Source organism: Gopherus evgoodei, chromosome 7, assembly GCF_007399415.2.
Source record: "Gopherus evgoodei ecotype Sinaloan lineage chromosome 7, rGopEvg1_v1.p, whole genome shotgun sequence".
Taxonomy (NCBI): domain Eukaryota; kingdom Metazoa; phylum Chordata; order Testudines; family Testudinidae; genus Gopherus; species Gopherus evgoodei.
The window spans coordinates 83,438,949-83,466,695 of NC_044328.1; the positions used below are offsets into that span (position 1 = coordinate 83,438,949).

At 52.8% G+C, this 27,747-nt stretch overlaps 1 protein-coding gene across 1 annotated transcript in view; it reads right to left on the reverse strand.

Moving 5' to 3' along the window:
- SEMA3G (semaphorin 3G) overlaps positions 1 to 27,159 on the reverse strand; it is an 81,843-nt gene extending 54,684 nt beyond the window's left edge. Inside the window, exon 1 of the mRNA XM_030570508.1 lies at positions 26,907 to 27,159. Coding sequence (XP_030426368.1) covers positions 26,907 to 27,021 — 115 coding nt within the window. The 5' untranslated portion in view covers positions 27,022 to 27,159. The remainder of the gene's footprint in view (positions 1 to 26,906) is intronic.
- Between the last annotated feature and the right edge of the window lie 588 nt (positions 27,160 to 27,747).

Sequence of the window (27,747 nt, forward strand, 5' to 3'; positions counted from 1 at the left end):
TGGGATCTCAAAGCACTGACGGGCTTATGTCTGGCCTTGCACCCCGCTGTCCTTCCTTAGCAAAGCCAAGCACCTCCTCTCCTGGGTCACACACTTTACCACTTGCTGGGGAGGGGAGGTTCAGAGCCACCCTCCTGTGACCCCTTCTGGCTTCAGGAAGAGGGTGACAGTGCAGGGCCCACTGCTGCTCCCAGCAGTGGGAGCAGAGCACTAGTGTAGACAGGGTGCAGGAGGCATCGTAACCACTATATCAGCTAAGCTTACTGTAAGGAGGGCGGGACAGCAAGGTGGTTACATTACTGGCTTTCTGTCTACACTAAGGCCTCCCCTCGCTGCTGCTGCTCCCCAACCAAAGGACCAGGAGAGAAACGTTCAGCATGGAAGCCTAGTGCAGTCACAGCCTTAGTGGCAAAGGCCAGCAGGGGAGAAATGTGATCATTTGGGGTCTCTGCATGCAGTGAGCACCAACCAGGGTCACGGCAGCCGTGTAAAGCATTAGTTCCACTGCACAGCAATGGTAAAATATGAGTCTGGAGTGGACAAGTCCCAGGCAGGCCCCTGAGGGGGGCTGTCTGCCCAGTACTGAGACCCTGCCCTGAGCATGGGAGGCCATAAATCACTGCAGTGACAGCGAGCTCCCAGCATGGCGAGGGGAGATGGGGGTAATTTGTCATCAAGTCCTGGGGCTGTTCCACTGGTGCTGGCTGACGAGGACGCTGGGCCAGAGGCAGCCCCCTCCCCTGCCTTTGCTTGGGATCCTGGTCGCCTGCTTCCCCTGGGGCAGCTGGAACTATTGGATCAGGAGGAGAAACTAGGATTTTTCACAGTAATGATCGTCAAGATGGAAACGAGGAAACCCAGGAGGATAAAGCTCCATTGTTTCCTGCACTCAACATCTGTTTTCCAAGCAGCCCTGACAACTTGGGATTCCACCAACTGAATATTAAACTTACACCCAACTACTGCCCAGATCCAGTGCCACAGTCTCTTACCCTGAAGTCCCCAGGTGGCTCTGCCTCTCCCCTGTTGTGGTTTTGTGCAATTCTGAGAGCGGCTGCCCTTTCCCACCCCAACCTCCAAGTTCAATGATTTCCCAGTGAGATTATTTTCCCTGCTGTAGCAGGATCTCTGATCTGAATCAGGAGTGAACCAGGGCATCAATTAGAGAAAGCAAGGATGGGGAAGGAAAGAGGAGGGAGAACTTGCAGCTAGCCAAGACAGGCAAAGTAGGTAAAATACAATCAAAACTGGCCTGAACTTCCTCACCAGATGGGACCTCAAAGCTTTGAGTGCATTTGGTTAATTTCTCTGTCTCATTATTTACCATTTGCATGGCCTAACTGCACACAGGCTCTGACTAGCAACCCGGGCCCAGATTCTGATCTCTGTTCACACTGGTGCAGACCGGGAAGAAATCAGTGGAATTCAAATGGTGTGGCTCCAGAGAAACAGAGATCAGAACTGGGGCCGATGCACCCCTCCATTCTGCTGGCTTGCGTGGGCAGAAATACCCACGCTGGCAGGACAATCATACCCACCAATATTTTCACGCCTCTTAAACAGCCTCACGTGCAACTAATTCTGTGCACAGCTAACCACCAACACACCCCAGTTGCTCTGCTTGTCTACACACACCGAGCGTACTGAGGTTTGAGACTGCAGCTCAACATGCCTTATTCATGATGTGGAATGACCCATGCTGCCAGTCATTCGGCTCTGAGGGACACTAGGGGCTGGAATCAAGGAATCCGGCTTGGTGTTAATTACTAGCAGTAAGATTGTTTGTGTTGCTAACACAAAACTTCCATTCTAATCCTCATTGTCAGGAGGTTTAGAACATGGCTGGGTCAGGGCTCTTTGGCCCTGCTTCTGAGAGTTATCTATTCCAATGGGAGTTAGGTGCTTAAAGACACATGAGGGGGAAAGAGTAACGAGTATTAGCCCACGAGCAATGCCTGCTCGTCTATAACCAAATTTGGAGGGATTCAGCCTGGCTTTGTCTGTTTTAAGTTAGGGAATTTTATGGCTTTCAGCTGCTTTTGAAAGGTCCCTATAACTCAGCTGCACCATGTGTTATTTTTAGATGGATCTTCTGCAGCCCATCAATGGAGCATGCAACACAAGGGCCTCGGGATAGTTTGTAGGGAAAAGGGGAAATAATGTGCAATGCCCCAGGTGTTTAAAAGGGTGGTTAGCACTGGGGAGTGACTGGAAAACCATTCAGTACTCCGCCACACCATCACAGGGGCTGCAAAACACACCAAGTCACTGGGCAGGTGCGAGCCACAGACATCAATCAACACCCACTGCCGTAGCCCTGAAGCCAAAGAGATGGAATAGTGCATGCATATTGATCAGACATAACTACCTCCTCCACCTCCAGTGGCCAACTACTGAGAAACAAGGGAGTCATCTGCTGCCCTGGGATCACATGAGGGTTCATTGCCACTGCTGGTGCAGTCTAAGCTGGGGAGAGTAGTGGACTGGAGCCCTGTCCCCCAAGCTCTCCCCTGCCAAACCCACCCCAGTGCCCAAATCTCCACACTGGCTGCATCCCTTGGTGAATGAGCACCTCCAGGTTGGGTAGCAAGATGGGGGAGAACAAGCAGCCCTCCACCAACTCCAACTCTTCCCATTAACATTCCCACTCCCTAAGAGCCCCTGCTGGGCTCTCTCATCCCTAACGGCCCCTCTCTGCCGCATATCTGGAATGGGTTTTAGAGCCTCCACATTTTAATTCCAGTAAAAGGGCTGATATTTCTTGCGTTGTTGCCAGACCCTATAAGGCAGGGCGACCCTCTGCCCACGCCTGTCAGACCATGATTAGAATATAACGGGGAGACTGCCATTCAAGCAGGCTACACATCAATGGGATCACCACAGCCTGACAGCCCAACGTGGCTTATGGCCCTGTCCTGCCCACACAGACTGCCACACACTCTGCCCAGGGTCAGAGCCAAGGGGGTGACACCCCAGCCCTTAGCACACTAGCACAGGACTCAGTGTTGGCTCTGGAGGACTGGCAGATGTTTGAGGGGTTACTGCACCTTATGTCTCATCAGAGGCCGTGGTATGCCTCCATGCTAGAGCACTCTGAGGGGAGGGGGCCAGGGAACAGCTGAGGGTCACCACATGTCCCTCACAGGCCTGACAACAGTCAGGCCCCAACATAAGTAGACTCTCCAGCTCCCCCCACCCTCCCTCATTCTTTTCTCGTTCAGCCCTGCCCCTTTCAGCCTCCTCTTAATCTCCCCTTTCTCCCTTTGATGAGGTTTATTTGCAGAGCCCAGTGTTCCCCCTGGCTTGTTTTCTTTAGCTGTGTCATTTATTTCCAGTTGACTCTTTGCTTATTTGCACTGGGCTGTGTAATTATTTCTCAGGAGAAGCCGGCTTGGCCCCACCAAGGGGGGCAAAGTCACCCAATCCTGCGAGAGACACAGAGCCATTTATAACCCAGCCAGACACCCCGTCCAGGGACCACAACCCACATCCCTCCAAAAAGGGCAGGTGGGAGGCAGGGCAGCAAGGAGACAGCTCGAAAGAAAGAGGAAAGGCCAAGAGAGATGAGTCCCGTGGAGAGAGGGGAAGTGCCAGAAGGAACTGGAAGAAGTTAGAATGGAAAGTGTGTTGACACCAACCCAGGAGGCCACAGCAGTGAGTGAACTGGCTGGCTGGCTACCTTGTCCTTGAGATGGTCCAAGCTGCCCACAAAGCTGCATTGCTTCCAACAGAGTTGTTGGGGTGTATGCATGCACTGAGGCCCTTGCAAGGCTGTTCTCTTGGACACCTGCAGCACTTACTCCGTAGAGCTCAGATGGGGCTGAGTCACATGTTAACGAGCGTGGCAGGACAGGGTTAGGAGAACCAGGCACCCCAGTGCCACAGCAATGCTTGTGACTTCCCATCTTCGTTGGGTGGGGAAACCACTGCGGCTCAACTGAAGACCACAGCCCAGGCCCCATTGTACCCACTTAAGCTGGCTGTTGTGCGCAGATGCAAGGTGTTGCAAGGTCAGTGGGCTCCAACTCAGGGCTTTTGGCCACAGCTTTTAGCATGGACAAAGCTGCAGGAGGAGGAAAGCAAGGAGCAAGGAAGAGGGGAGATGGAGAAGAAAAGTAGTGTGAGAGAGGCAAAAATGGGAAAATAAATTGACTTTACAACTCCCAGAGCAAAGGGTGTCCAGATTTCCAAAACCATTTGTGACACCTGGTACCCCACTATTCACTGTCATGTAATTAGGATGTGTTTTGTACAAAGTATGCCTTGCGAGGTATCATTCTAAAAGTCTTGATCTGCTAGACATGGATATCTCAATGGATTGTATGTGCTATCATTATATGGGAAGTTATGAAGTTTGGCTGTGTATGTGTTACTGAAACATGTTGGGAGGTTGAAAACACCCACAAGCAGCCTTTCAGGTACAACAGTAAAAAGGTCAAACAAACAACATTAATGGCTTATTGAGGAAATGCACACAAGCACAAAGGTTACTCCAGGAACTGTGTACAATAGAAACCTCTCAGAGATAGCACTACGCAATGGGAACTGTTTGACCCAGGGCATAGCAAAAGAGCTTTCCAGCAAGTAGAAAGAAGTTATAAAAGGGGAAAATTATATCATGATAGTACCTCACTCTCCCGACAACAACACACCTGGAAACACCTGAGGAACAAAGACTGAACTGCCCTTCGGGAAGGAAGGGGTTCACTAAACTCAGACAGAACTCAACAAATTTTGGGAGGACCCAGCTGAGCCCCCTCATGCTAGGGTAGAAGATGAAAATCAAGGGGAGGTGCTGGGACACACTCCCCATCACTGTCCTCTGCACCTCCCTTCAGGGCAAGACATGTGTGTCATTAGCGCAGAGCAGCCGGGGCTGACTGGTCCAGCTTCCTCTCACTGCGCTGGTCCTGGGGAGAGATTTGGGCTGCTGCTAGCACTGTAACCGGGTTTTATTCTATTTGGGAAAGGCTCCCAGCAGCCTCTCACTGCAACGGATTCCTTCTCCTGGCCCAGTCGATCAAAGACAGGGAAGATTCTACAACTGGTCAGATAGATGAGGCCAAGGTACAGGGATGAGGAGGGAGGAAAACAGCTCAGCCTATGGAGAGATGCTTTGGGCCTTTCATCCCAGACAGGGGAAAACCAAAGCAGAATCTGTGCCCTTATTTATGTATCTCCCCACACTGATGCCCTAGCAGGAAACTGACTTGCCTCTCTGCAGGGCATCGGCTCTGCTGCAGCGGAGCCGGGGAAGGGTTGGTTGGGGCTTGCCAATATGCACACCAACCCACATACACAGCAATGCACTCACTCATCCACGATCACCCTTGGCTAGCTGCTTATCACCATCCACTTGCTGAGAAACACACATACACAAATACTCAGACACACCAATGCACAAGTATTTACCTAGACGTACCAAGCCACAAAACCAGTCGGCACACTAGAGAAATCAAGAACACAAACGACAACACGCACAGAAATCCAAAGACACAAAGCCAATACACAGGCATAAGCAGACACAAACACGCCGCCATGCAGACCCTAACACAAATGCCGTGGGCCAAGTAATTACAAAAGGCAGCGTTAGTTTAAAAATAAATCAAAGTGGATGCAAGAGGAAGATACCAATGTACACTCACTCTCACACACATACAGCATCTCCCTCCTCGCAGAGATGGGAAGTCCCATTCACAGGTTCTGTCTCCTGGGTACCACATCAAGCAAGAGATGGAGCACATTAGCCCCAAATCCTCTATTAGAGACATAACCCGTTGCGCTGGCAATCCCAATGCCCAGTGCCAGGAAAAGAAACCCGCAGAGACGTCTCCAGGGCACAACCCTCGCACTGTCACCCTTCTCCGAAGGGCTGGTTTTAGGGGCTCCTGGCCAAAAGCACCAACACCTGGCCCCTACCTCACTCTTGCTGTGGGAGTCACAGCCCTAGTCTCCTCTGCCACAGAGCCTTGTTTGAGGATTGTTGGGGAGGGCAGGAGAGCCAAGCGGCAATCTTAGTGCAGCTGCTCTATAAGTCAGACAGACCCCTGCTCTCCCTTCTCATTCCCATGGAGGTCAGGATGTGCATATATGAAAGGGGTGGGGGAAGCGTTGCTGGTAGGTTTCTTCCGGGTCATGCTCAGACCACCAGCCCAGGACTGAACAGACTTTTGGCTCTGGATCAGAGCTACATGACTGGCCTCTCTCTGCACACTGGCAGATCCTACCCACCAAGCAGTCAGTAACACTGCAGCTTAGGCCCAGCCTCTGCAGTCTCTTTGGACCCCATGTCTGGGAGACAGCTGTGCTAGGGAGTCAGGTATCCCATCACTCAATAGCCCACGCCTAGAAGTTCAGCCAAACTTCAATGCAGACCCAGCCAGAGTGGGAAAACAGTTGGCTCTCTCCTCTCCCAAGCATTGCTGGTGCCTCTATTATTTCCGGTTCCAACCTGGGCCCTGATCCTCGGTTGCTCTTCCCCCTACGCAGTTAATTACACCAGTGCAGGGTAGGTGCTGAAGGCTCCTGTGGCGATCACACGCGCTCTGTGCTGGAGTACGGAACACAAGGTATGGGGAGAACGAGGGTCCAGCCAGGGCTGTGCAGATACCTCTGCAGTGCAGCCACGCAAACAAAGCCCAGGGTTACATGCTTCACTACCCAACCTCAGTACCGAACAACCAGGGACATCAGCCAATGGAGGACAAATCCGCTTGCCACCACAGCTGCACCCTCCCACCATTCTCTGTGTAATGCCAGCTGTGGAGTTTCCATCACTCAGCCAGGAAGTTTCCCCTGGTGGTGGATGGAGGGAGCCAGGGAGATCTCAGCATTATACCTTTACACTTCTTTACCATACACCGGTGCTGAGCTAATGCAGCATGTTCTCTGGAGGAGAAACACACACTGTGCTCTCTTGCGGAGACTTCTTTGGTCTTTCCCTTAACCTAAACGAAAGGGTATTTTATGGAGAGGCAACCCAATCTAGTGCGTAGTGCGCCAGCCGGCAAGCCAGGAAGCCTGGGTTTCTAGTCCCAACTTTCCCCGGGCCTGCTGGTAAGTTCTTTCTCTTTTTTCTCCCTATTTAGGCTGTGAGCTCTCTGGGCCAGGGGTGGGTTTGTACAGCACTTGGCGGCACGGAGCCCTGATTTTAGTACTGCTGTATGGAATAGTCGTGCTTCAAGCTGAAAGTCTGGCAGATGGCTGCTGGGTTGTGCATGGAAAACATAAAACTCTGCTCCCTTCCAAACCAGCATCCTTCCCCTTCTCACAACGACCACTTGAGTCCTTCTGCTTGTCCCGTCTGATCGCACACGGGCCCCTTCTTCTCTACACCACCCACGCCGCCTCCTCCTCCCCAGATGCTGCCTGGGCCCCCCAGGCTGCTGAGCTTCTCAAGAACATTCTCACAGAGCGTTCAGATGGGCGTGCTCTCTTCCACGGGTACAGCCTGGGCAGGGAAAGTGAACTGCCCTAGAGTCCTCAGAGCTAGGCACCGGCTCCGTCGACTACAGATAGCCCGGCCAACAAGCTCCTCTTTTGTACCAGTTGCGGAGTTCTGCAGGTGCCTCAGACCTAACCCCACCAGAGCAGGGGTCTTTGCTTTCTCTTTGGCACAGCACCACCTGCTCGCACGGGCAGGGATGAACAGCTGCAGGCTCCCCCAACATTGTGCTGAATTGCAAAGCAATGCTAGACTCACTGCTTGGATTTGCTTTTCCATTTGCTGCAAAGGGCACAGTTACAGCCTGCAATTTCCTCAACCCAACAGGATTTCCCTCCCAGTGGTTGCTGCCAGGCCTTCAAAGAGCTACAGAGACTGGCACAGCTCCTGGCAGGCCAGGAGATTCCCAAGGCAGGGACTCAGCTGTGCAAATCAACAGGATGCACGCAGACAGCAAGCCATGCCGCCTGTGACAGGGGCGCAGATCCTACTGTCCAGCCACTGGCTGGACATGCAGCATCAACGGCGATGCCCAATGGGAAGAGCCATGGGCTGCATACGCTCTCCTACACACGCTCAGATAGCGAGCCATTCCCCCAGGGAAAATCCAGTCCCAAAGTCACATCCATGCTGGGCACCTGGTGCAGCAAAACTATCATCCAGTTCAACAGAGGCATGGGCCTTACATGTGGGGTCACTGGCTAACCAGCTGCCAAGCACTGCTCAAGGTTACCGCAGCTACCCAACTTGCCCTGCTGTTGTGCCCCACCACACCATCATACCTGCCTGCTCTTCCAAGCCCTCCCCCACTACGGACCTTGCCTCAGAGGTTTCATGGTTCCTCCTGCCCCCTGGAAGGGGCCGTGGTGTTTTTCTGTTATTAAACAGCAATAATATTTTCCCATCTCAGAATAACATTGGCAAGGCCCTTCCTCTTTTATTGGTTCAGAAAACTTTCCCCAGGCAAATTCCTCCACAGGCTGGGAGCTTTTATATTTGCATTAATCCTCCGGTGCGTCTGCCATGAGCAAAGGGGTGGGGTGAAGGGAGAGGGGCCGGCTCCCTGCCTGAGAACAAGGGCCCCCGCAGAGAGTCTGGGCTTCTCCCCAACAGCCAGGAGAGCCATGGATTTCCCCTCGGAATGATCAGCTACAACCAAAGCTCCTCTCGTGACCCATAGTGGGAAGATCCACCCAGGTGTGCTCACCCTCACGGCAGGGATGACTCAGACCTACCACCCTCCACACCCCAGACTCTAGCTGGAATCTTGGACTCTGTGGATTGGGTCTGACTCAAAAGGTGCCATACCCAAAGGGTATCAGTCCCGTTCCATCATAGTAATCGTACCCAAGGTCTAGAGGGGGTCATGCTGCAGGAGATGAGATGCAGCATGATCCATCGCACAAAGTCCCCACTCTGGGGGCAGGCAGTGCTGGGCTGCGGCAGGGGCTTGCTGGGGAGCTGTGTTGCTGGAGATGCCATCTAGAGTTAGACCCAAGCCCAACATTTGGATTTGGAGCCAGTTGTCCCCAAACTTAGCTCAGGAGTTCGGATTCAGGCCCCTCTTCATAATTTGGGCATGCTCCCCCGTGCACCCTCAAGCCACCTCATCAGGGGAGAGGAGGCATGATGCTGTCGCGCTGCACCTAGGAGAGGACGGAGCAGAACAATGTACTGCTAGCTGGAGGGATGGGAGAGGTACAGCACTGGGTGGCAATTAGGGGGTGGGGGTGGGATGGGGGTGTAAAGTATGCACCTATACTATGCACAAGAGGGGGGGGATGGGAGAAGTAGCAGTACTTCTGGCTGTTAGACAAAACAGTGAATTTCTGGCTGCACAGTGAATTTCTGCCCCAATGATTTGCAGGGCTGTTCAGATCCCGCTGGGACAGAGAAGACCTCCAGAGTTAATTCCCTTAACACTCCCCTCTTTACTGCCCCCACTTCACAAGCCAGGGGGAAGAACCAGGACTCTGTGTCAAGGGCCCTTCCCTCAACCCCATAACTGCACTGCCTGATGCTGCTAGCAGAAAGATCCCACAGTGCAGAGCCAATCCAAACAGCTTCTCCAGGCATCCACCCTGCCTCCTGCCATGCTCCCCCCTCTTGCAGCCTTCCATTATTTTGTCTGCGCAGTATTTGGAGAAGTGACAGAAGCCTGGCTCTCCTGACCCAGCCTCTGTTTTGTCTAACAGCAGGACCGTGAGGAGGACAGAGGAGGCTGCTGCTGGTGGGATGGATGGGAAACTGCAGGGAAGTGGGGCATAGGTTTGGAGCCCAGGTGATGCAGCCTGAGCATCTCTCTCCCTGTCTCTCTGGTCCTCCCTCTGGAGCCCCTCTCTCAACCAGTTCACCTTTGGGAATAGTCACTCATCAAAGACACCCCCAGACAAAACCCAGCCCTTGGGAACACTGACAGGCCATGTGATTCTGTGATCCCCACACACCGCAGGGCTACAGCAGCTCGAGATCACCCCTACACACACACACACACACACACACACACACACACACACACACACACACACACACACACACACACAGAGAGAGAGCAATGAAACCTTCTTCTCATGAAGCTGGCTCTGCAGTGCCTCATTTCCTGCTCTCTCCCCCCACACACACACACCTCTTCCCTGGAGTCGTTCCTGGCTTCCACTAGTGGAAGAGAGAGAGGTTGGCACCAAAGCATCCTCACCTCCATGACAAGGGCAGAGAAACCTTCCTCCCCTTGCTTGGTCCTTTGGTGGGCTCTACCCTGGAAAGGGACTTGACCTAACGCGGAGGCAGAGCTGCCAGGCTCAGCGATGAGACACACTTACACCCGTTAGCCTGTCATAGCCAGAGCCTTGTCCAGCTTGTGCATCAGCAAGAGGTTTGGGTACTGTGCAAAACCCACCCAAGACAATAGATGTCACATGGGTGTCACTGAGGCAGCATTTAGTCTAAAGAGCTTTTATTACTGCGGATGTTGCAGAAGAAATGAACTCAGCTTTACTTTCAGATCCCAGGGTGAAGGGCAGAACCAAGGGGCTGGGGGAAATAAAGGTATCTCGTTAAATTTAAACTGAACACATGTGCTCTGGAGCCCCCAGGAGACACTGAGCATGGCAACCCAGGACTGCACCTTAAATGAACATCAAAGCCTCGCTGTGGAGGAGAGGAATGGCAGAGCAAATGCTAATGGCTGGCTGGTCTCTTGCACCTTCCATTGGAGGATCTCAAAGCACTTTTAACAACATTCATGATTAAGCTCCACCCCTGTCCCTTGTGACAGGGCCATATCGACACAGATGGGGAAACGGAGCCACGTGAAGTTGACATGGTTTGCTCAGAGTCATATTACCAGTTAGCAACCGAGCCAGAAGAGTAGCCAGGTACTCTGCCTCCCAGGCCTGTGCCTTACCCAGCTCCCTCTCTTTGCTTTTAGAGCACAAAGCCCCATTACACCTCCGGCTGGTCAGAGAGCAGCACATGCCCTGTTTTCTCCAGGAGGCAGAGGATCCAAGGGAAGGCCCTTGGCCATGCCACCAAGCTGCTAATAACCTGAAGTTTCCTTCCTCCAGAAATACCCAAGTTATCAATTTTTCTTGGCTACTGTAAACCCAGAAGTGGAATTCTGGGGGAGGGAGAAGACTCTCCTTTTAGTTCCATCATGTACTAGTGACAGAAGCAGTGAGGACACAGTACAGCTATGGCAGGTTCATGGGGTGAGAGGGATGTTCCCTTTGCTAGTCCCAGCCATGGAAGCATCATTCACATCCCACCCACTCCCAATACTTCCCTCTCTGGGAACCAGCCTCTGACCCCTTTTGATCCTGCAAAGAACACGAATCCAGTGCCCGCTTGCAGAGTCTGTGGCAAAACGGGATGTAGTCACAGCATGGAATGGGGAGTCAATAAGCCCGAGTTTAAGTCCAGGCTCTATTATGCCCTCTCTGGGTGACCTTGGGCAGGTCATGGCACCTCCATTCTTCAGTTTCCCCATCTGTAAAATGAAGATGATGGTACTGACACTGCTAGGCCAGGCTTTGAGATCCTTCTATAGGAGTCCAATTTCAGAGGGGTAGCCGTGTTAGTTTGGATCTGCAAAAAGCAACAAAGAGTCCTGTGGCACCTTATAGACTAACAGATGTATTGGAGCATAAGCTTTCGTGGATGAATACCCACTTCGTCAGACACGGTATTCACCCATGAAAGCTCATGCTCCAATACATCTGTTAGTCTATAAGGTGCCACAGGACTCTTTGCTGCTTGCTATAGGAGTGACACAGTATTAAGGTACTGGGACACAGGACCCTGTAAGCCATGCACTTTGTCAGTCTGCCCCCTCCAGAGAGCAACTTTGACATCAGGGAGTGCCTAGGTGCCAACCCCTTTCCCCTAGCCAGATTTCCCTGACTGGCCAGTTCTCTGCTGGCATGATACAAGCAGATCATTGAGATCCCCATGTAATTCAACCCTCTACAGTAATGCATACGTGCAGTTTTCATTACTACAGTGCCTTTCCCTTGGAATTCTCTGACTTCACCACCTCATAACTACATGCCTGAGCCTGCAGCCCGTACTTAGCTACAACTCCCACGGACTGATGGGCGCTTTCCCTGGGGAGGACAAAACAGGAACCACAGGATCGGGCCCTAGTTTTTGGCTGAATTATTGCAGGACAACAGGGCGCACAGGTTGGAACAAGAGCAGTGTCACCATGTAGAATTTTATGGCGTAAATCTTGAATCAGCCCTTAATTTGCTCCAGCTGAGGAGCTGGCCGTATACATTCCGAGTGCTTTCCAGCTGTTAACTAAGTCAAGTTCATGCCCACACAGGGAAGCATTGCTATCCCCACTTCACTGGTGGCGAAACGGAGGCACCACCCTACACTATTAATTATAGTAGCACCTAGAGGGCCACCAAGATCCTAAAACAGATAAAAGATGGGAGGAAAAATGGCTCGCCTCAGGGCAGAGATTGTCACTAACCAACCCTGGACTAAAACTCAAGCTCTCCTGATGCCCAGGCCAGGACCAGCTTCTCTAGGCCATACAGTCTCAGACCCAGGATTACACAGCAAGTGATTGGCCAGAGACCCATACTGCCTCTCGCTATAAAGGCTGGTGGCACAGAGGGGGGAAGCACAGGCTGAAATTTCCAGTGCTGCCCAGCTCCTGTTAATTTCAGTGGGGTGCATGAATCCATCAGCTCTGAGAATCTCAGCCACCTTTCACAAGGAGGCAGCAGCCTCTCTCTCTTCAGAGGAAGCAGCAGCTTGGCACCCAGACAGCCCTATGAATCCTCTGTAAACAGGCAGAGGCACCTTGAGAAGGTGGGGGAGGAGCAGGACCTTCCCAACCACACACCTGGTGGTGCCCTGGCACTGGGCACACACCGCCAGGAAGGACGCTGCAGGGAAGGGGAGTGAGAAGGTGCAGTGAATGCTCTGTTCCACATAGCCCGTCAGGGAGAACTAATTGCTTCCACAGCACCAGGGCTGGGGCAGCTTCCTTCCCTCCCTCCAGCCAGCCAGATTCTGGCTCCAGGCACTCCAGCAGGCTTTGGTATCACCTCTGATTGTTGCACAACGGTCCCTGTTCTTTGAAAAGGCTTCTCTGGCTCCCTGTTCCAGCCAATCACAGTCTCCTAGCAGGAAACTCCCAGCTAGCCACAGAAGAAACTATATTCCCTCTATTGCCAGCCACTGGAGTTATGCTGCTTCCCTGAATAGCAAGAGAGCAGCCCTGATGGGAGTTTCCTTTAACTACAGAAAATGTGTCCAGCCAGGCACTGGGACTCAGAACTCCTGGGTTCTCCTCCAGAGTCTCTGTCAGACTCGCTGTGGGACTCCAGGCAAGTCACTTCCCCTCTCTGCATGGCAGCTCCTCCAGGGCAACATGAATGATATTGACCCACTTCCCAAGGGGAACTAGAAAGCCCCATTAATTAGTGCTTCTCAAAAATCACAGCTCAGCTGCAGAGATTAATCCTGGCTGGGCTGGGCCAGTCTCGGATCAGCCAGCAACTGGCTGTTCGGATGGACAAACATGTCCAGCTGGCGATGGAGCAGCTTGCGTAGCTGAGACAATGAAGAGCGCCCTTTGGCAGGGACATGACTAGGCAGGGCTACTTGCAGAGCAATCGACGTCAGGGTCGGGATTTGAAAGTGCCTAGAAAAACCAACTGTTAAACAGCGAGTCTCACTCCTCACTGCGGTACTAGAGTTGTTCCAATTCACTTCTGGATTCTCTAACATTATCATTGCAAACCAAAGAGATTCAGGGGCTGAGCAATATCTAGGGCAGCTGGGAAAAGAGAGTGGGTGGGGAACATGGGGAAGAAAGGGGAAATAAATCCCATCGGATCTGTTTTAAACCCAAGTGGACCAGAGTGGTGGATTAGCCGAGTTCAGCAATGGAGAGGGCCCGTCGTTGGTAATGCTTGCCAGGCGGGGGCACTGCAGCCATGGGGAGGAGGCAATATGGCCCACACAATAGACTGGGAGTCAAGGGGCTGTTTAGCCACTGAGACCTGTGACAGAGCAGGCCTGTAGCTGATCCACTCTGCCCTCTCCAGCAGGGGTCGCCAGAGAGCATAGCACTACAGGAGGCCATGCTTCAACCAGCTAGGGGACAAGCGGGCACAGTACAACATGCGTATGCACAGTTGATGACAGCAACAGCCACCCTGCTTTACAATCATCAGCTCCCTGCGGAGAGCTGCAGGAAAGCTCCGAGCACCTCCGGAGGTGGGAGAAAAGGGGGAAGGCATCAAAAGCACCAATAATTGCAGGACTCCAAACCTGCTCCAGTATTTCCTGCCAGGGTGGGTGGGGAAGTGAGAGTCGTAGGTCAGGGCAAGATGTTCTCCCCCCAGGCCAGAGAGCATTTGTGCTCAGTGGGAGCCGCTCTCTTCCGAGCAGCATGGGGCTGCTGCTGCTTGTAATTACAAAGCACAGGGATACAGCCCTTGGCATTTCCAGTGTGACACGCTTCCGAACTCCCCTGCACATTTCTGCATCACCCTCCCCCTCCAGGAGGTGCTGGGCTCTGGGAGCTGCCCTGCTGGGGTCCTTGCCAAGCAGGAGGTTCCCAGTCTTTGGGGCATCAAATTTGGGTGACCAGATGTCCTGATTTTATAGAGACAGTCTCGATTTTTGGGTCTTTTTCTTATATAGACTCCTATTACCCCCCATTCCCTGTCCCAATTTTTCACACTTGCTGTCTGGTCACCCTACATCAAATCAAGGACAGTTTGTTTTCTGTGGGTCTGTTTCTGACTAACAAGCCACAGCATGTTGTGCACATAAATCAAGGGGATACATCATTGCGTTAGCAACCACAGGCTGGTGGAAAGGGCCAGGAGTCACATTCCTTTCCAAGTGATCACAGGAATCTTGTCCAGGTTCTTTCCCTCCTCTTATGGGATGTATCCAGAGTCCACTCTAGGTGGGCACAGGATTCCAGCTCAGGTTTTACTCCCTACACAGAGTCCTCTCCAGTAGGACATGGAAATCCAGTTCAGGTTCCCCTCCACACAGGTGCTGCGCTCAGTCTACCCCAAGTGCGCAGTGGTGCCCAGTTCTGATGGTTCTCCTCTCACTGGGCTCACACTTCATCCTCTCCCAGTGCATCTTCTAACTGGCTTAGGCCAGCTCCATCCCTGGGAGCATTTATCAGGACGACTGCTCTGGGGCTGGATTCTCAACAGCACCAGCCTGAAATCCTGTGAAGAACCGACCCTGGGTGCACTGGCCTATGCTTTGGCTGCCTGGATCTTTGTCCTTGAAGCAGCCTGTGGCACAACGTGCAAAAGAGCCAAAGCACCTGGCGGGAGGCTGAGAGAGACAGTCCAGGCAGCCGCAGCCAGAGAAACTGAGCTCAGTAGATCTGTCACGTGCTCGGGAACGGCCCATTGGCTCTGGGACCGGAGCCCCTCATTCGGAGGTTCACACCCAACGATCCCTACATGAGTCCCATGAACCCCACTCCAGAGAGAAAGGCAGGGTGCTGTCTTGCAGCCTCCTCATTCTCCAGAGCCACATTCCTCTCCCACTCACACCAGTGCAGGCTCATTAAAGCCAACAGGTGTAACCCAGAGTTCAGCCCCAGTTGAGTGCCTGAGAACTGGGAACCACGCAGCGAGGGGCCAGCATGCCCAGCAGTGTCCGTGCGTCCATTCTGTACAATGGCACCGCTCCCTGCTGGAAGCAGGAGATACAGTGGGAACTCCCTGCAGCAGGAAGGCCTGACAATACACTGAAGTTCAGGAACTATTTGGCTGGCTCACAGCTGAGCGGCTGGATTAGCCACTGGGGGATGGGGAAGCAAGGTGGCACATGTTCAACCTCATGGTGCATGGGCCAGCTCCAGCCCTGGGGTAACTCTCCTGACTTCAGCAGTTACACTAGGGTTGAGACTGGCCTGACATGTTCACAGCCAAGTAGGAAAGAATTCAACCGCCCCTAGCAAGGAGGGGCTCAAACTCTTCCTGCCCTTTGGAGCTACCAGCCAGCAGGCCCCCCACACACTGCTGGGCACTCCCTCCCAGAGCCTCCCCTGCCTTATCCCTGACATGAACCTGCTGTGCCTCTGGCTGGCTGACAGCCCTGTTCACCTCCACCCTGCAGCATGTGCCCACGCACGGCAGCCTTTCCCTGGAACATAGCCAGACCCCACCCCGGAGCTCTGGGGCCACCCGCCTTTCACCTCTATGTGGAACCAGAAACACCCCCAACCAGGGTGGCAAATGGGGGTGACGGGACCCCGGGGTGCCCCCCTGCAGTGCCGAACAGCAGGGAGATCTGGGCAGGACCCCACAGCAAGACATGGTCCACTGTGGTTTTAACAGCCAGTGCTGCAGAAACTGCGCTGTCTCGCATTCCACACACTAAATGGGCTGTTTGATTTGCCCTCCTTCAAAGCAACAAGGCCAAAACAGCCTCACCTCCGCCATGGACGCTGCTGCAGCCTCCATCTCACCTCTAGCCCTCCCGGCTTCCTTTCCCTTGTAGTCTATTTTTAAACAGCTAATCGTTCCGCACTGGAGTTTATTTTTTAAGCAGGAGATTCTCACGGTCGCCCTGGCAGATTTCCCCACGCAGAACTCCTCATGAAGCAATGACGAAGGCAGCAATGACGAAGGCAGCCCATTACTCCCGCCTACCCTTCTGTGTGGGAAAAGCTCCCTGGCAAAAATCCTGAAAGTCACCAACTTAACCTCCTTCAAGGCCCTCCTGGAAACTCCCCTCTGCCTTAATGCACAGAGAAAGCTGCCAGCTGATAATCATTTAGCAGGTGAGGAGTTGAGATAGCTGTTCCTGAATGGCTAAGAATTGCCTATAGGGTGACCAGATAGCAAGTGTGAAAAATAGGGACGGGGGGGGGGGAACTGGTGACTATACAAGAAAAGCCCCAGATATCAGGACTGTCCCTATAAAATCGGAACATCTGGTCACCCCAATTGCCTACATCCTTCTATCATAGCTCCTCCTTCAGCGCCAGAAGGCTTGTCTTTTAGACTGCAAGTTCTCTGGGGCAGGGACATTCATATAAGACCAGGGTCCCCCGTGCTACCAGTACAGAAAGGTTAATTAGGGATACATTTCAAAGGTAATGTTAATTAGTAACTAGATACATTTCAAAGATAGTATATTTAAAGGAGGAGGGAGAAAAATATTGTTTTTAAATGCAATATAGTTAACTTGTGGAACTCACAGCTGCAGGAACTTACTGAGTTAAGCTGCAGTAAAGGAGAAGATGCTCCTATGCCTAGGAAATGGGTATCATTTTCAAGAGCACCTAAGTGACTTTGGAGCATAGGTCTCATTTTCAAAATGACTCAAGCACTCAGGCACTCTTTGAAAATGTTACACAGCAAATAAAGTTGCTCAGATACAATTACAATCCCTAGATCTCATCTAGCATTTTTCATCAGCAGAACTCTCAGCACTTCACAAAGGAGGTCAGACTTATTATCTCCATTTTACAAATGGGGAAACTAAGGCACAGGGAGGTCATGTGACTTACCCTAAGTCACCCAGCAGGCCAGTGATAGAGAAAGGAACAGAACTCAGTGCTCCATCCACTAGGCCACACTGCTCTCATTTCTCAGGCTTAAGGACATACACTGTTCAACAGCTGAGCTCAGGAAGATCTGTTCTCCCATGGGACAGTACTGCACAAGACCCAGGCATTGGCCAGCCAGGATGTGGGTCTGTCCCAGCATGGCAGCTGCCATGTGCACGGTAACAATGTCCCCTGCTCAAAGAGCAGGAACCAATTCAATACCGTCAGTTCTTTGAGTCCCAGCAGGACAGCTTCCCAAAATAGGGGTCTCCATTTCCCTCCCCAAGCAAGTAGCAGGCATGGGACTAGGTTCAGAGTAGGATAATTCTGGTTTCTACCTCCCCTGGCCTACTCCAGACCAGGCGTGCATGGCCCAGTATCTGGAGTAAGTAAAGCTTTGTGCTTTACTGCCACTGGGATTCAGAGGAGCAGAGCAGGGAAGCCACCTCAAGCAGTCCCAAATCCTGCCCTCCCCTCCTCCCACAAACTGAGCCATTCATGGTTTTCAGGGGAACCTCTCCTTCTTCTGCCTGTAGCTCACAGTGGCCACATAAGGAGAGAGAGCCTTGACATTCCACCCTGGCCAGAGGAGCTCTGAGCCAAAGGCCGAGTCCGCCTCCCCGCTGAGTCCAGATCTACAAGGAAGCAAGTCCCTGGAAACAGCAGGGTCACTTTCCCCAGCTCTGTGGGCTGTTAGCCACCAGATCCACAGCAGCTTGAGTCCCAGCCACCCTGACATCTGTCCCCTGGGGCAGTGTGCAGCAAACTCTCAAGAGCACTAGACTCAAGCCAGCTCTTCTGTTTCATGTTTCCACCACTCTCCCAGCTGGACTTTCCCCAGTCCCATCCCTCAACATCTTTTTGAGGGCTGGGAGGCAAGGAGGGAGGGATTATATTGGCTGGCCACAAACTCTTCAGAAACAACCCATCTAATGTGATTTGATCTACAGTCCCCAACCAAAGTCCCCAATCTAAGCCTGATGCATAAGCTGCTGTGCAAAGGACGGTGCCTCTTTGGTGGTACCATATGCACCCAAGGGCCCACGACCCCAAGCCTGCGCCTGCTCATACCAGAGTCAATGGGAGTTTGACTTACTAGGAGCAGGCCCAGAAAAGGGGAAAAATAAAAGCCAGCCTGACCCTCCAGCTGCAACTCCAACCCCAGCTGTTTTGCCTCTGTCCAGCTCCTAGCTCCAATCAAAACAAGGTGGCAAAACTCCATGACAAAGGCAGTTCTTGAGGCGTTTCCAGCCCCAGCAAAAGGAAGAAGCATCTCTGATGGCCGGAGAGACCCCACCCTTGGCAGTTTCCCAGTGTTGCAGGGGCACAAGGGATGCAAATCAAGCCGCTGCACATCCCAGAGAAGCGTCGGGCAATACAGGGGAATGCTGGATAACGACAAAGCGCCAGCCTTGCATGCCATTCTCATGCATACCCAGCGCTGGGGCAAGGAGCTGCAGGAAGGTCACTCACTCTCAGGGGGCACCCGCCAGTCCAGGAAGCAAGATTCCTCCTGCTCCTTCTGGAGTGGGGCCAGCACACAGCTGCAAAGAGCCTTCTCCAGGCAGAATGCTGAGAACCAGGCTGCTTTGGCTGCAGTACCGGACACTGGTCTCAAGGGGGTGCTGGCTGCAGCCGGGGCAGAGAGGGTATGTGCCTACACTTCAATGGGAGGCAAGACTGCAGCACATGGAGATATAGCCCAGGTAACTCTGATCAAGATCAAAGCTAGCTTGAGTAACAATAGCGGAGAAGCCACTCCAGCATAGGCGGCTGCAGGGGCTAGCCCAGCTCAAGACACTGGGTACATACTCAGTGGTGTGACAGACCCAGGCCAGTGAGGTACAGGAGTCTGGTAGAGGGCAAATATACTGGTCACTGGATGAGTAGTTTTCTGTTCTCTGAGTGACCAGAGCAGGGGCTGCACTGGAGTAATCAGGAACCTGCTAGAACCAATTAAGGCAGATGGGCTAATTAGAACACCTGTAGCCAATCAAGGCAGGCTAATCAGGGCACCTGGGTTTAAAAAGGAGCTCACTCCAATCAGGGAGTGGGGAGTCAGAGGAGAGGAAGTGCGTGTGAGGAGCTGGGAGCAAGAGACACAAGGAGCTGAGAGTGAGAGGGTGTGCTGCTGGAGGACTAAGGAGTACAAGCGTTATCAGACACCAGGAGGAAGGTCCTGTGGTGAGGAGAAAGAAGGTATTTGGAGGAGGCCATGGGGAAGTAGCCCAGGGAGTTGTAGCTGTCATGCAGCTGTTACAGGAGGCACTATAGACAGGTGCGATCCACAGGGCCCTGGGCTGGAACCCAGAGTAGAGGGCGGGCCCGGTTTCCCCCCAAACCTCCCAACTTCTGATCAGACACAGGAGAAGTTGACCTAGACTGTGGGGGAGATCACTGAGGTGAGCAACTCTGCCAAATAAGCACAGGATCCCCCAAGGTAGAGGAGGAACTTTGTCACAACTGGTGCAAGAGGTGGGATTTGGTGTGCACAGCGCAGTGGAAGAAAGAGGGTGATTTAAAGGAAAAAAAAAAAGGAGAAGATTAATTTTTTTTTTCACCACAATGGATGACATAGTGTGGGCACTGACACAAGCTACGACGGCCCAGCAGGAGGCTACCTGTGTCCAGGCAGCTGCCCAACAGGAGGCAATGCAGCTGCAGCAAGAGACTAATCGCCTGCTGATAGACCAGGCTTCTCAAGACCGAGCTATATTGCATGAACTGGTAAACCAGGTAAAGACCCTTACAGAGCTGAACCGCAGCCATGATGGGACACAGATCATGCGGGCCAGCCATTGGCTGCAGAAAATGACGCAGGAGGATGATGTAGAGGCATACCTTCTGGCCTTTGAGAGGACAGCCCTACGAGAGGCCTGGCCTCAAGATCAGTGGTCTGGCTTCCTTGCCCCATTCCTCTGTGGGGAGGCCCAGAAGGCCTACTACGATCTGCCTGAAGAGGCTGCAGCAGACTACCCTCAGCTGAAAGTAGAGATCCTGGCCAGATCTGGGGTAACAACTGCAGTGCGGGCCCAGCGGTATCACGAATGGAGGTACCAGGAAAACAAAACCCTGCGGTCCCAATTGTATGACCTCATCCATCTCGCACGAAAGTGGTTGCGAACGAAATCCCGGAGTCTGGAAGAGATACTAGAGGTTCTGGTCATCGACCGATACATGAGGGGGCTACCGCCAGACCTTCGTACCTGGGTAAGCCAAAACGAACCCTCCACCTATGATGAGGTTGTCTCACTGGTAGAGAGGCAAAGGACAGCGAGGGAGCTGAACCAACCAGTTAAGGAAGAGGCACCCTGGGTTAAAGTAGCAGCACCAAGCCTTACAGCTCGGGTGACTGGGCGACCAGGAGATCACAAGTGGAAAAAGAGAGGGGCTGAAGGCCCACCAGAAGCCACAAAGAGTCAGAGTACTGAGGGAGAAGAGGATCGTGATGTTAGACTGCCCAAACCAAGAGACCGAGGAATGCCTAAGGCCCCATACAGATGTTATGCCTGCGGGGAGTGGGGACGTATAGCTGCACAGTGTCCCAATGCTGAGGAGCCGATGCAGTGTAACCTGGGGAACTGGGCAGACCCGTGCTCCCTAATCACCTTGGGGGGTCTCACTAATCCCACATATGTACACCAGACCAGTACAGCTAAATGGGGTAGAGAGCACAGCACTGGTTGATTCGGGGAGTGCTATCACGCTTGTCTCGGGGAAGATCATGAAGCGTTGTCATCTGCTGCGGGCTAAGTGTACGGGGATAAAATGAGTCCATGGGACAGTTGGTTATTACCCCACTATCCCAGTAAAACTCGAGATTCAGGGGAACACTACTGAGGTAGCAGCAGGTGTAGTCCCTAAACTCCCATACGCGGTGCTCACAGGGAGGGACTTCCCAGGGTTTGGAGACTTACTCTCAGTAGGAGGATTGGAGAAAGAGGGGAACCCTGAAGTTAATGAGGCATCCACAGTAGGCTGTCAACCTCCAGTCTTCTCTGAAATATCCCCAGATTTATTTTCCATTCCCAGACAGGGTAGAAAGTCGAAAAGGGAAAGGAGGGCAGCTAAGGCCTTGGGAACCCAAATACTGACCCAAAGCCAGAGGGTCGCTCTCGTAGGCAGGCGGACCTGAGCAGCTGAAAAGGAGGCCACCCTGGAGGGAGAAGCACCCAAGTCTGACCCCCACCCTAACGTTTCTGAACCAGTAGAGGCAACAGAGACTGGGCCCCTAGATCTTGGGCAGATTAGTCCCGGGAGAGGAAATTTTGGACGGGACCAGGCTGAAGACTCGAGGTACGACAACATTAGAAAGGAGGTGACTGAAATAGATGGGGTCCCCGTGGAAGGGAAAACCCAGGGACCAGGACCCTATTTCATAATGAAGAAGAATCTCTTATACCGGGTTGCACCAGTACAGGGGCAGAAGATACAGCAGATCCTAGTACCTCAAAAACACCAGAACGCTTATTAAGTCTTGCTCATAGTCATCTTTTGGGGGGGCACTTGGGGGTAGAGAAGACCCTGGCACGAGTCCTATGATGGTTCTTCTGGCCTGGAGTACACGAAGAAGTGCGGAGGTACTGTGCGTCCTGCCTGGAGTGTCAGCTGCACAGTCCTCGTCCCCACCTGAGGGCACCTTTAGTACACCTTCCCATCATAGAGGTCCCCTTTGAGCAAATAGCCATGGACCTAGTGGGACCCCTGGAGAAGACGGCTCGGGGCCACCAATATATACTTGTTGTTTTGGACTATGCTACTTGCTACCCAGAAGTCGTCCCCCTGAGGAACACAGCCTCTAAAACGATAGCCAAAGAGCTGGTGGGGATCTTTGCCCGAGTGGGGCTACCAAAGGAGATATTAACAGACCAAGGAACCCCATTTATGTCAAAGCTAATGAAGGACCTGTGTACGCTGCTCCATATACATACCCTGAGAACTTCAGTCTACCATCCGCAGACTGATGGGTTGGTAGAAAGGTTTAACCGAACCCTCAAGGCTATGATAAGGAAGGTGGTAAGTCGGGACAGGAAGGATTGGGACCCCCTACTGCCCTACCTTACGTTCGCTATCCAGGAGGTACCTCAGGCCTCAACTGGGTTTTTCCCATTCGAGTTATTATACGGACGTCACCCCTGTGGCATACTAGATATTGCCAAAGAGATCTGGGAAGAGGAACCCAATGAGGGGAGAAATATAATAGAACATGTAATACAGATGCGAGACTGGACAGCCCGGATCACCCCTATTGTACGGGAACATTTGGAAAAGGCACAGGAGGCCCAGAGAACTCATTACAATCGCCAGGCAAAAGTCTGACAGTTCCAACCAGGGGATCAGGTGATGGTGTTGGTACCCACAGCAGAAAGCAAGCTTCTGGCCCAATGGCAGGGGTCCTATGAGGTGGTTGAACCCGTGGGGGAAGTAACCTACAAGATGCGGCAGCCAAGATGCCGAAAACAAAAACAGATTTATCACATCAACCTTCTGAAACCCTGGCATGCACAAGAGGCATGCATAACTGCCCAAAAAGACCTAACCCAGGAAAACAAGCCTTCCAAACAGGTGAGAGTGTCTACCAATTTAACACCAGACCAGAAGAATGAGGTGTCTGAGATGATCTTAAGGAACCAAGATGTGTTCTCGACAAAACCAGGTCGAACAACCGAGACATATCACCACATTGTCACGAACCCTGGGGCCAGAATAACAATGAGGCCCTATCGGGTGCCAGCGGCCAAAAGGGAGGAAATAAAAGAAGAAGTAAAAAAAATGCTGGAGTTAGGGATCATCGAAGAATCCCACAGTCAGTGGTCCAGCCGAATCGTGCTGGTGCCCAAACCTGATGGCACCATAAAGTTTTGCAATGACTTCCGGCAACTAAACAAAGTATCCCAGTTCGACGCGTACCCCATATCTCACATAGATGAGCTAGTGGACCGTCTGGGGAATGCCCAGTACTTGACTACCCTAGACTTGACAAAGGGGTACTGGCAGATTCCCCTTGCAGAAGACGCAAAGGAAATAATTGTGTTCTCTACACCAGAGGGTCTTTTTCAATATACTGTCCTCCCTTTTGGACTACATGGGGCCCCAGCTACTTTCCAGCGCCTCATGGACAAGCTATTACGCTTGCATAACAGTTATGCTACTGCCTACTTGGACAATGTGGTCATTCATACCCCAGACTGGGAAACCCACCTAGAGAAGGTGGAGGCAGTCCTTGATACCTTCAGGTGAGCTGGCCTCACAGCAAACCCTGCCAAGTGCGCTGTAAGGTTTACAAGGTCAAGTATCTTGGCTACATTGTGGGAAAAGGTCTGGTAAAACCCCAAGTGATCAAGTTGGAGACCATCCAAAATTGGCCGCGACCACCTCGCAAGAAACAAGTCCGGGCATTCCTAGGTGTAGTGGGGTATTACCGACGATTTATCCCCCCCTTTGCCACAAGGGCAAGCCCCCTGACAGACCTAGTGAAAGCCCAAGGACCTGATCTGGTGAGATGGTCTGATGCGGCAGAGGAAGCATTCACAGACCTACAGACTGCCCTCTGCAGTAACCCTGTACTGATAGCCCCTGATTTCTCAAAGGAATTTATCCTGCAGACAGATGCATCGGAAGTAGGGCTGGGGGCCGTACACCATTGCTCGCACCCACACCACCTCATCTATCACAGATGGTCGGGGAGGAGGAACACCCAATTCTCTACCTCAGTAGGAAACTCCTTCCGAGGGAACAAAAATATGCAGTGGTGGAGAGAGAGTGCCTCGCCGTAAAATGGGCCATGAAAGCTTTGCGCTACTACTTGCTTGGGCGCAGATTTGCCCTCATGACCGACCATGCCTCTCTTCAATGGATGCAGTGGAACAAAGAGAAGAACACAAGGGTGACCAAGTGGTTCTTATCCCTCCAACCTTTCCAGTTTCGTGTGCAACACAGGGCAGGGAGCCGTCACTGTAATGCTGATGGCTTGTCACGTGTGCACTGTCTAGCATCCCAAGCTGTCCAACCCGTTGGTGTTGAGCAGGGGGGAGGGATATGTGACAGACCCAGGCCAGTGGGGTATAGGAGTCTGGTAGAGGGCAAATATACTGGTCACTGGGTGAGTAGTTTTCTGTTCTCTGAGTGACCAGAGCAGGGGCTGCACTAGAGTAATCAGGAACCTGCTAGAACCAATTAAGGCAGACAGGCTGATTAGATCACCTGCAGCCAATCAAGGCAGGCTAATCAGGGCACCTGGGTTTAAAAAGGAGCTCACTCCAGTCAGGGAGGAAGGAGCCAGAGGAGAGGAAGTGCGTGTGAGGAGCTGGGAGCAAGAGGCACCAGGAGCTGAGAGTGAGAGGGTGTGCTGCTGGAGGACTGAGGAATACAAGCGTTATCAGACACCAGGAGGAAGGTCCTGTGGTGAGGAGAAAGAAGGTGTTTGGAGGAGGCCATGGGGAAGTAGCCCAGGGAGTTGTAGCTGTCATGCAGCTGTTACAGGAGGCACTATAGACAGCTGCGATCCACAGGGCCCTGGGCTGGAACCCGGAGTAGAGGGTGGGCCCGGTTCCCCCCAAACCTCCCAACTCCTGATCAGACACTGGAGGAGTTGACCCAGACTGTGGGGGAGCTCACTGAGGTGAGTAAATCTGCCAAATAAGTGCAGGACCCACCAAGGTAGAGGAGGAACTTTGTCACAGTGGCCACAGCTTCACTGCTATTGTTACTGGAGAAAGCTGGATCAAAGCTAGCTGGAGTATCTACAAGTGCTGCATGCAGTGCAGACATGCCCTGAAAGCCACCACCTCCCCTTTTACGCTAAGCACCTGCTCTCAATTTCAAGGTGTTCCCTCACCCATGCAGGACAAGAACAGCCCCAAACCCTCCATTGTCCCATTAGCTGCAGCTGCATGCAGCCTTGCAAACTGATCACTGCCCTGTGGATCCCCCAGGGACCCGTCGCACGCATAGTCTCACCCAGGGATGAAGAAGGAGGAGGGACCAAGGCTGGTGGCACTCATGTTAGCCAGATTGGGGATCGTTTCTAAGCAGGATCCCTTCATTTAGGCATTAATCCTGGCCCAGGCACTATTCCATCCCAGCAGGGCAGAGAGAAGGAGTCTTTGTAGGTAACACAGACGTGCAGGGTAGCAAACACTCTCCCCGCAGATGGCTACAATCTCGGTTGGCCTATGGCTGCTAGATTAGCCATTGAGATCGATCCCTGTGCACTCTGGGGACAAGCAAAGCCTGGCAGTGCCTGGGGGCAGGCGGGGCCACTGCCCTTCCTGTCTGAGCCACTGCCCGCTGCTACGAAATGAGAGAATGACATTTCTCAGCATGGGACGGGGGGCCGCGACCACCCCTCAAGTCATTGCAGGAACTCTTCTTTTTCCCATTCCAACCACACGAGGGGCAGCAGACCTCCAGGGGGCAATGAGGGCAAACGGAGCAAACCATTTATAAATCTTAACACTCCCCAACACACATACACACTCCCTCCCGCCGCTGTAACAAACCCAGTAAGTGCCATGTGTCCCACTCGCGCAGAATGCTCTGCAGTTCCACGGGGCGCCGAGAGTTTGAATACACGCATGCGGTGCACATATTGGTACAGCCATAGGGTCGCGGGGGCTAATTTGTCAGGCATCCAGTGTACACCCAGAGGGAAGAGTGAAGGAGTTAATTGCCAGCACTCGCACTCTGCTCTCAGCAAATCTCAGTGTAATTGGTTGAGAAGGGGTTATGAGAGCCCGGGGACATCACAGTGAAATGTACACCCTTGCTCGCACCCACACCACCTCACACCTGCCCAGCTGCTCATCACTGCCACACAAACCCATCCCCACATCCAGCAGGCATTGCTCCCTGCAGGCACCAGAAATCCCCCCTCCCCATCCACCAGTACCTCCTCCCCTATCCCCAACACACTGAAGGTTGCTGCTATCAGGGCAGAGCATGCCCCCAACACTTGTTCAGACCCAGGCATAAGCACATGAAGCCAGCAAATGCCAAGTCAAAAGTGAGAGAAGAGCCAGGGGGCAGCCCAGTGAGGCTTTCAGGTTAAAATCCTCAACACCATCCCCAGAGATGGCAGCTCCCATCAATACAGCTCCGTAAGCATTATTACCTTTGCAAGAGAGACAAGGTGGGGGGAGGTAATCTCTCATATTGGACTGACTTCTGCTGGTGAGAGAGACAAGCTGTCGAGCTTACAGAGCGCTCTTCTTCGGGTCTGGGGAAGACAGTGCCTGCTCCACCTTGTCTCTCTAACAGGGTGCCCAGACAGCAAGCGTAAAAAATCGAGATGGGGGTGGGGGGTAATAGGTGCCTATATAAGAAAAAGTCCCCAAAATTGGGACATCTGGTCACCCTAATCTCTAATATCCTGGGACCATCATGCCTATACCACGCCCTGCAAATTACCTTTATAAGACAGGCGGAGTCTGGGCACGCTCCCCTTGGTCCCTTGGCAGCTGGCAAACAGATTCCAAAAGAGCCACCAGGTTGCCAGGAGCTGGGAGAAGCAGCTCCGCTCCATGCTCACTTACTGCTCGGCTCTTCCTTTTGAGGCTCCCCTAGCCTTTAACTCAATGGGATTCCTTTCCGACCTCCCCACTGCAACGCCTTCCAGGGAGACAGCTGCGAAGATCCCAGCTGGCCAATATGTACTCATGCAGCCTTCCCCACCCCGCCTCTCCCCAGCCCGCCTGCCACAAGCAGCTGGCTCCAAGGAGTCTACTGGGAAGTTTTATACAGGCAGGGCTCCACCCAGCTCCTTGCAAGGAGACTGACTGCCACAGAGCAAGAGATGGGGGAGACCCGCCTTTCCAAGGACTTCCCCAGCAGCTGCAGCTCTCTGGGATTGAATTCCCTGCGGCTTCTGTGCTCTCTCCCCTAATGAGCTGGCAGAGGCAGCGGGGTTAGTCAGTCACTGCTGGAATGCCACTGAATCCTGCACAGTTACACCAGAGATGGATTTGGTCCTTGGCATGGAGAGGAGTAAAATGAAAGGCAGATTTCTTCCCTAATCTCCTCCAGTATTGGCCCATCAGCCAACCCGCAACCCTGCAGCAGCCTGCCTTCCCTCCCGCAGGCCCAAGAAGACACATTTCTTCCTTTAAAAGGAAGTAGACAGCAGGGCAAAAAGAATGAGTTGGGGTGGCGGGAGGGAGTGTCAGCCAATTTCCCCCTGGAAGCTTATCCCGTGCTGATCATGGCTGCCAAGAGGCTGAAAGGATCCCAAGGCCTGACCTACCCACTCATG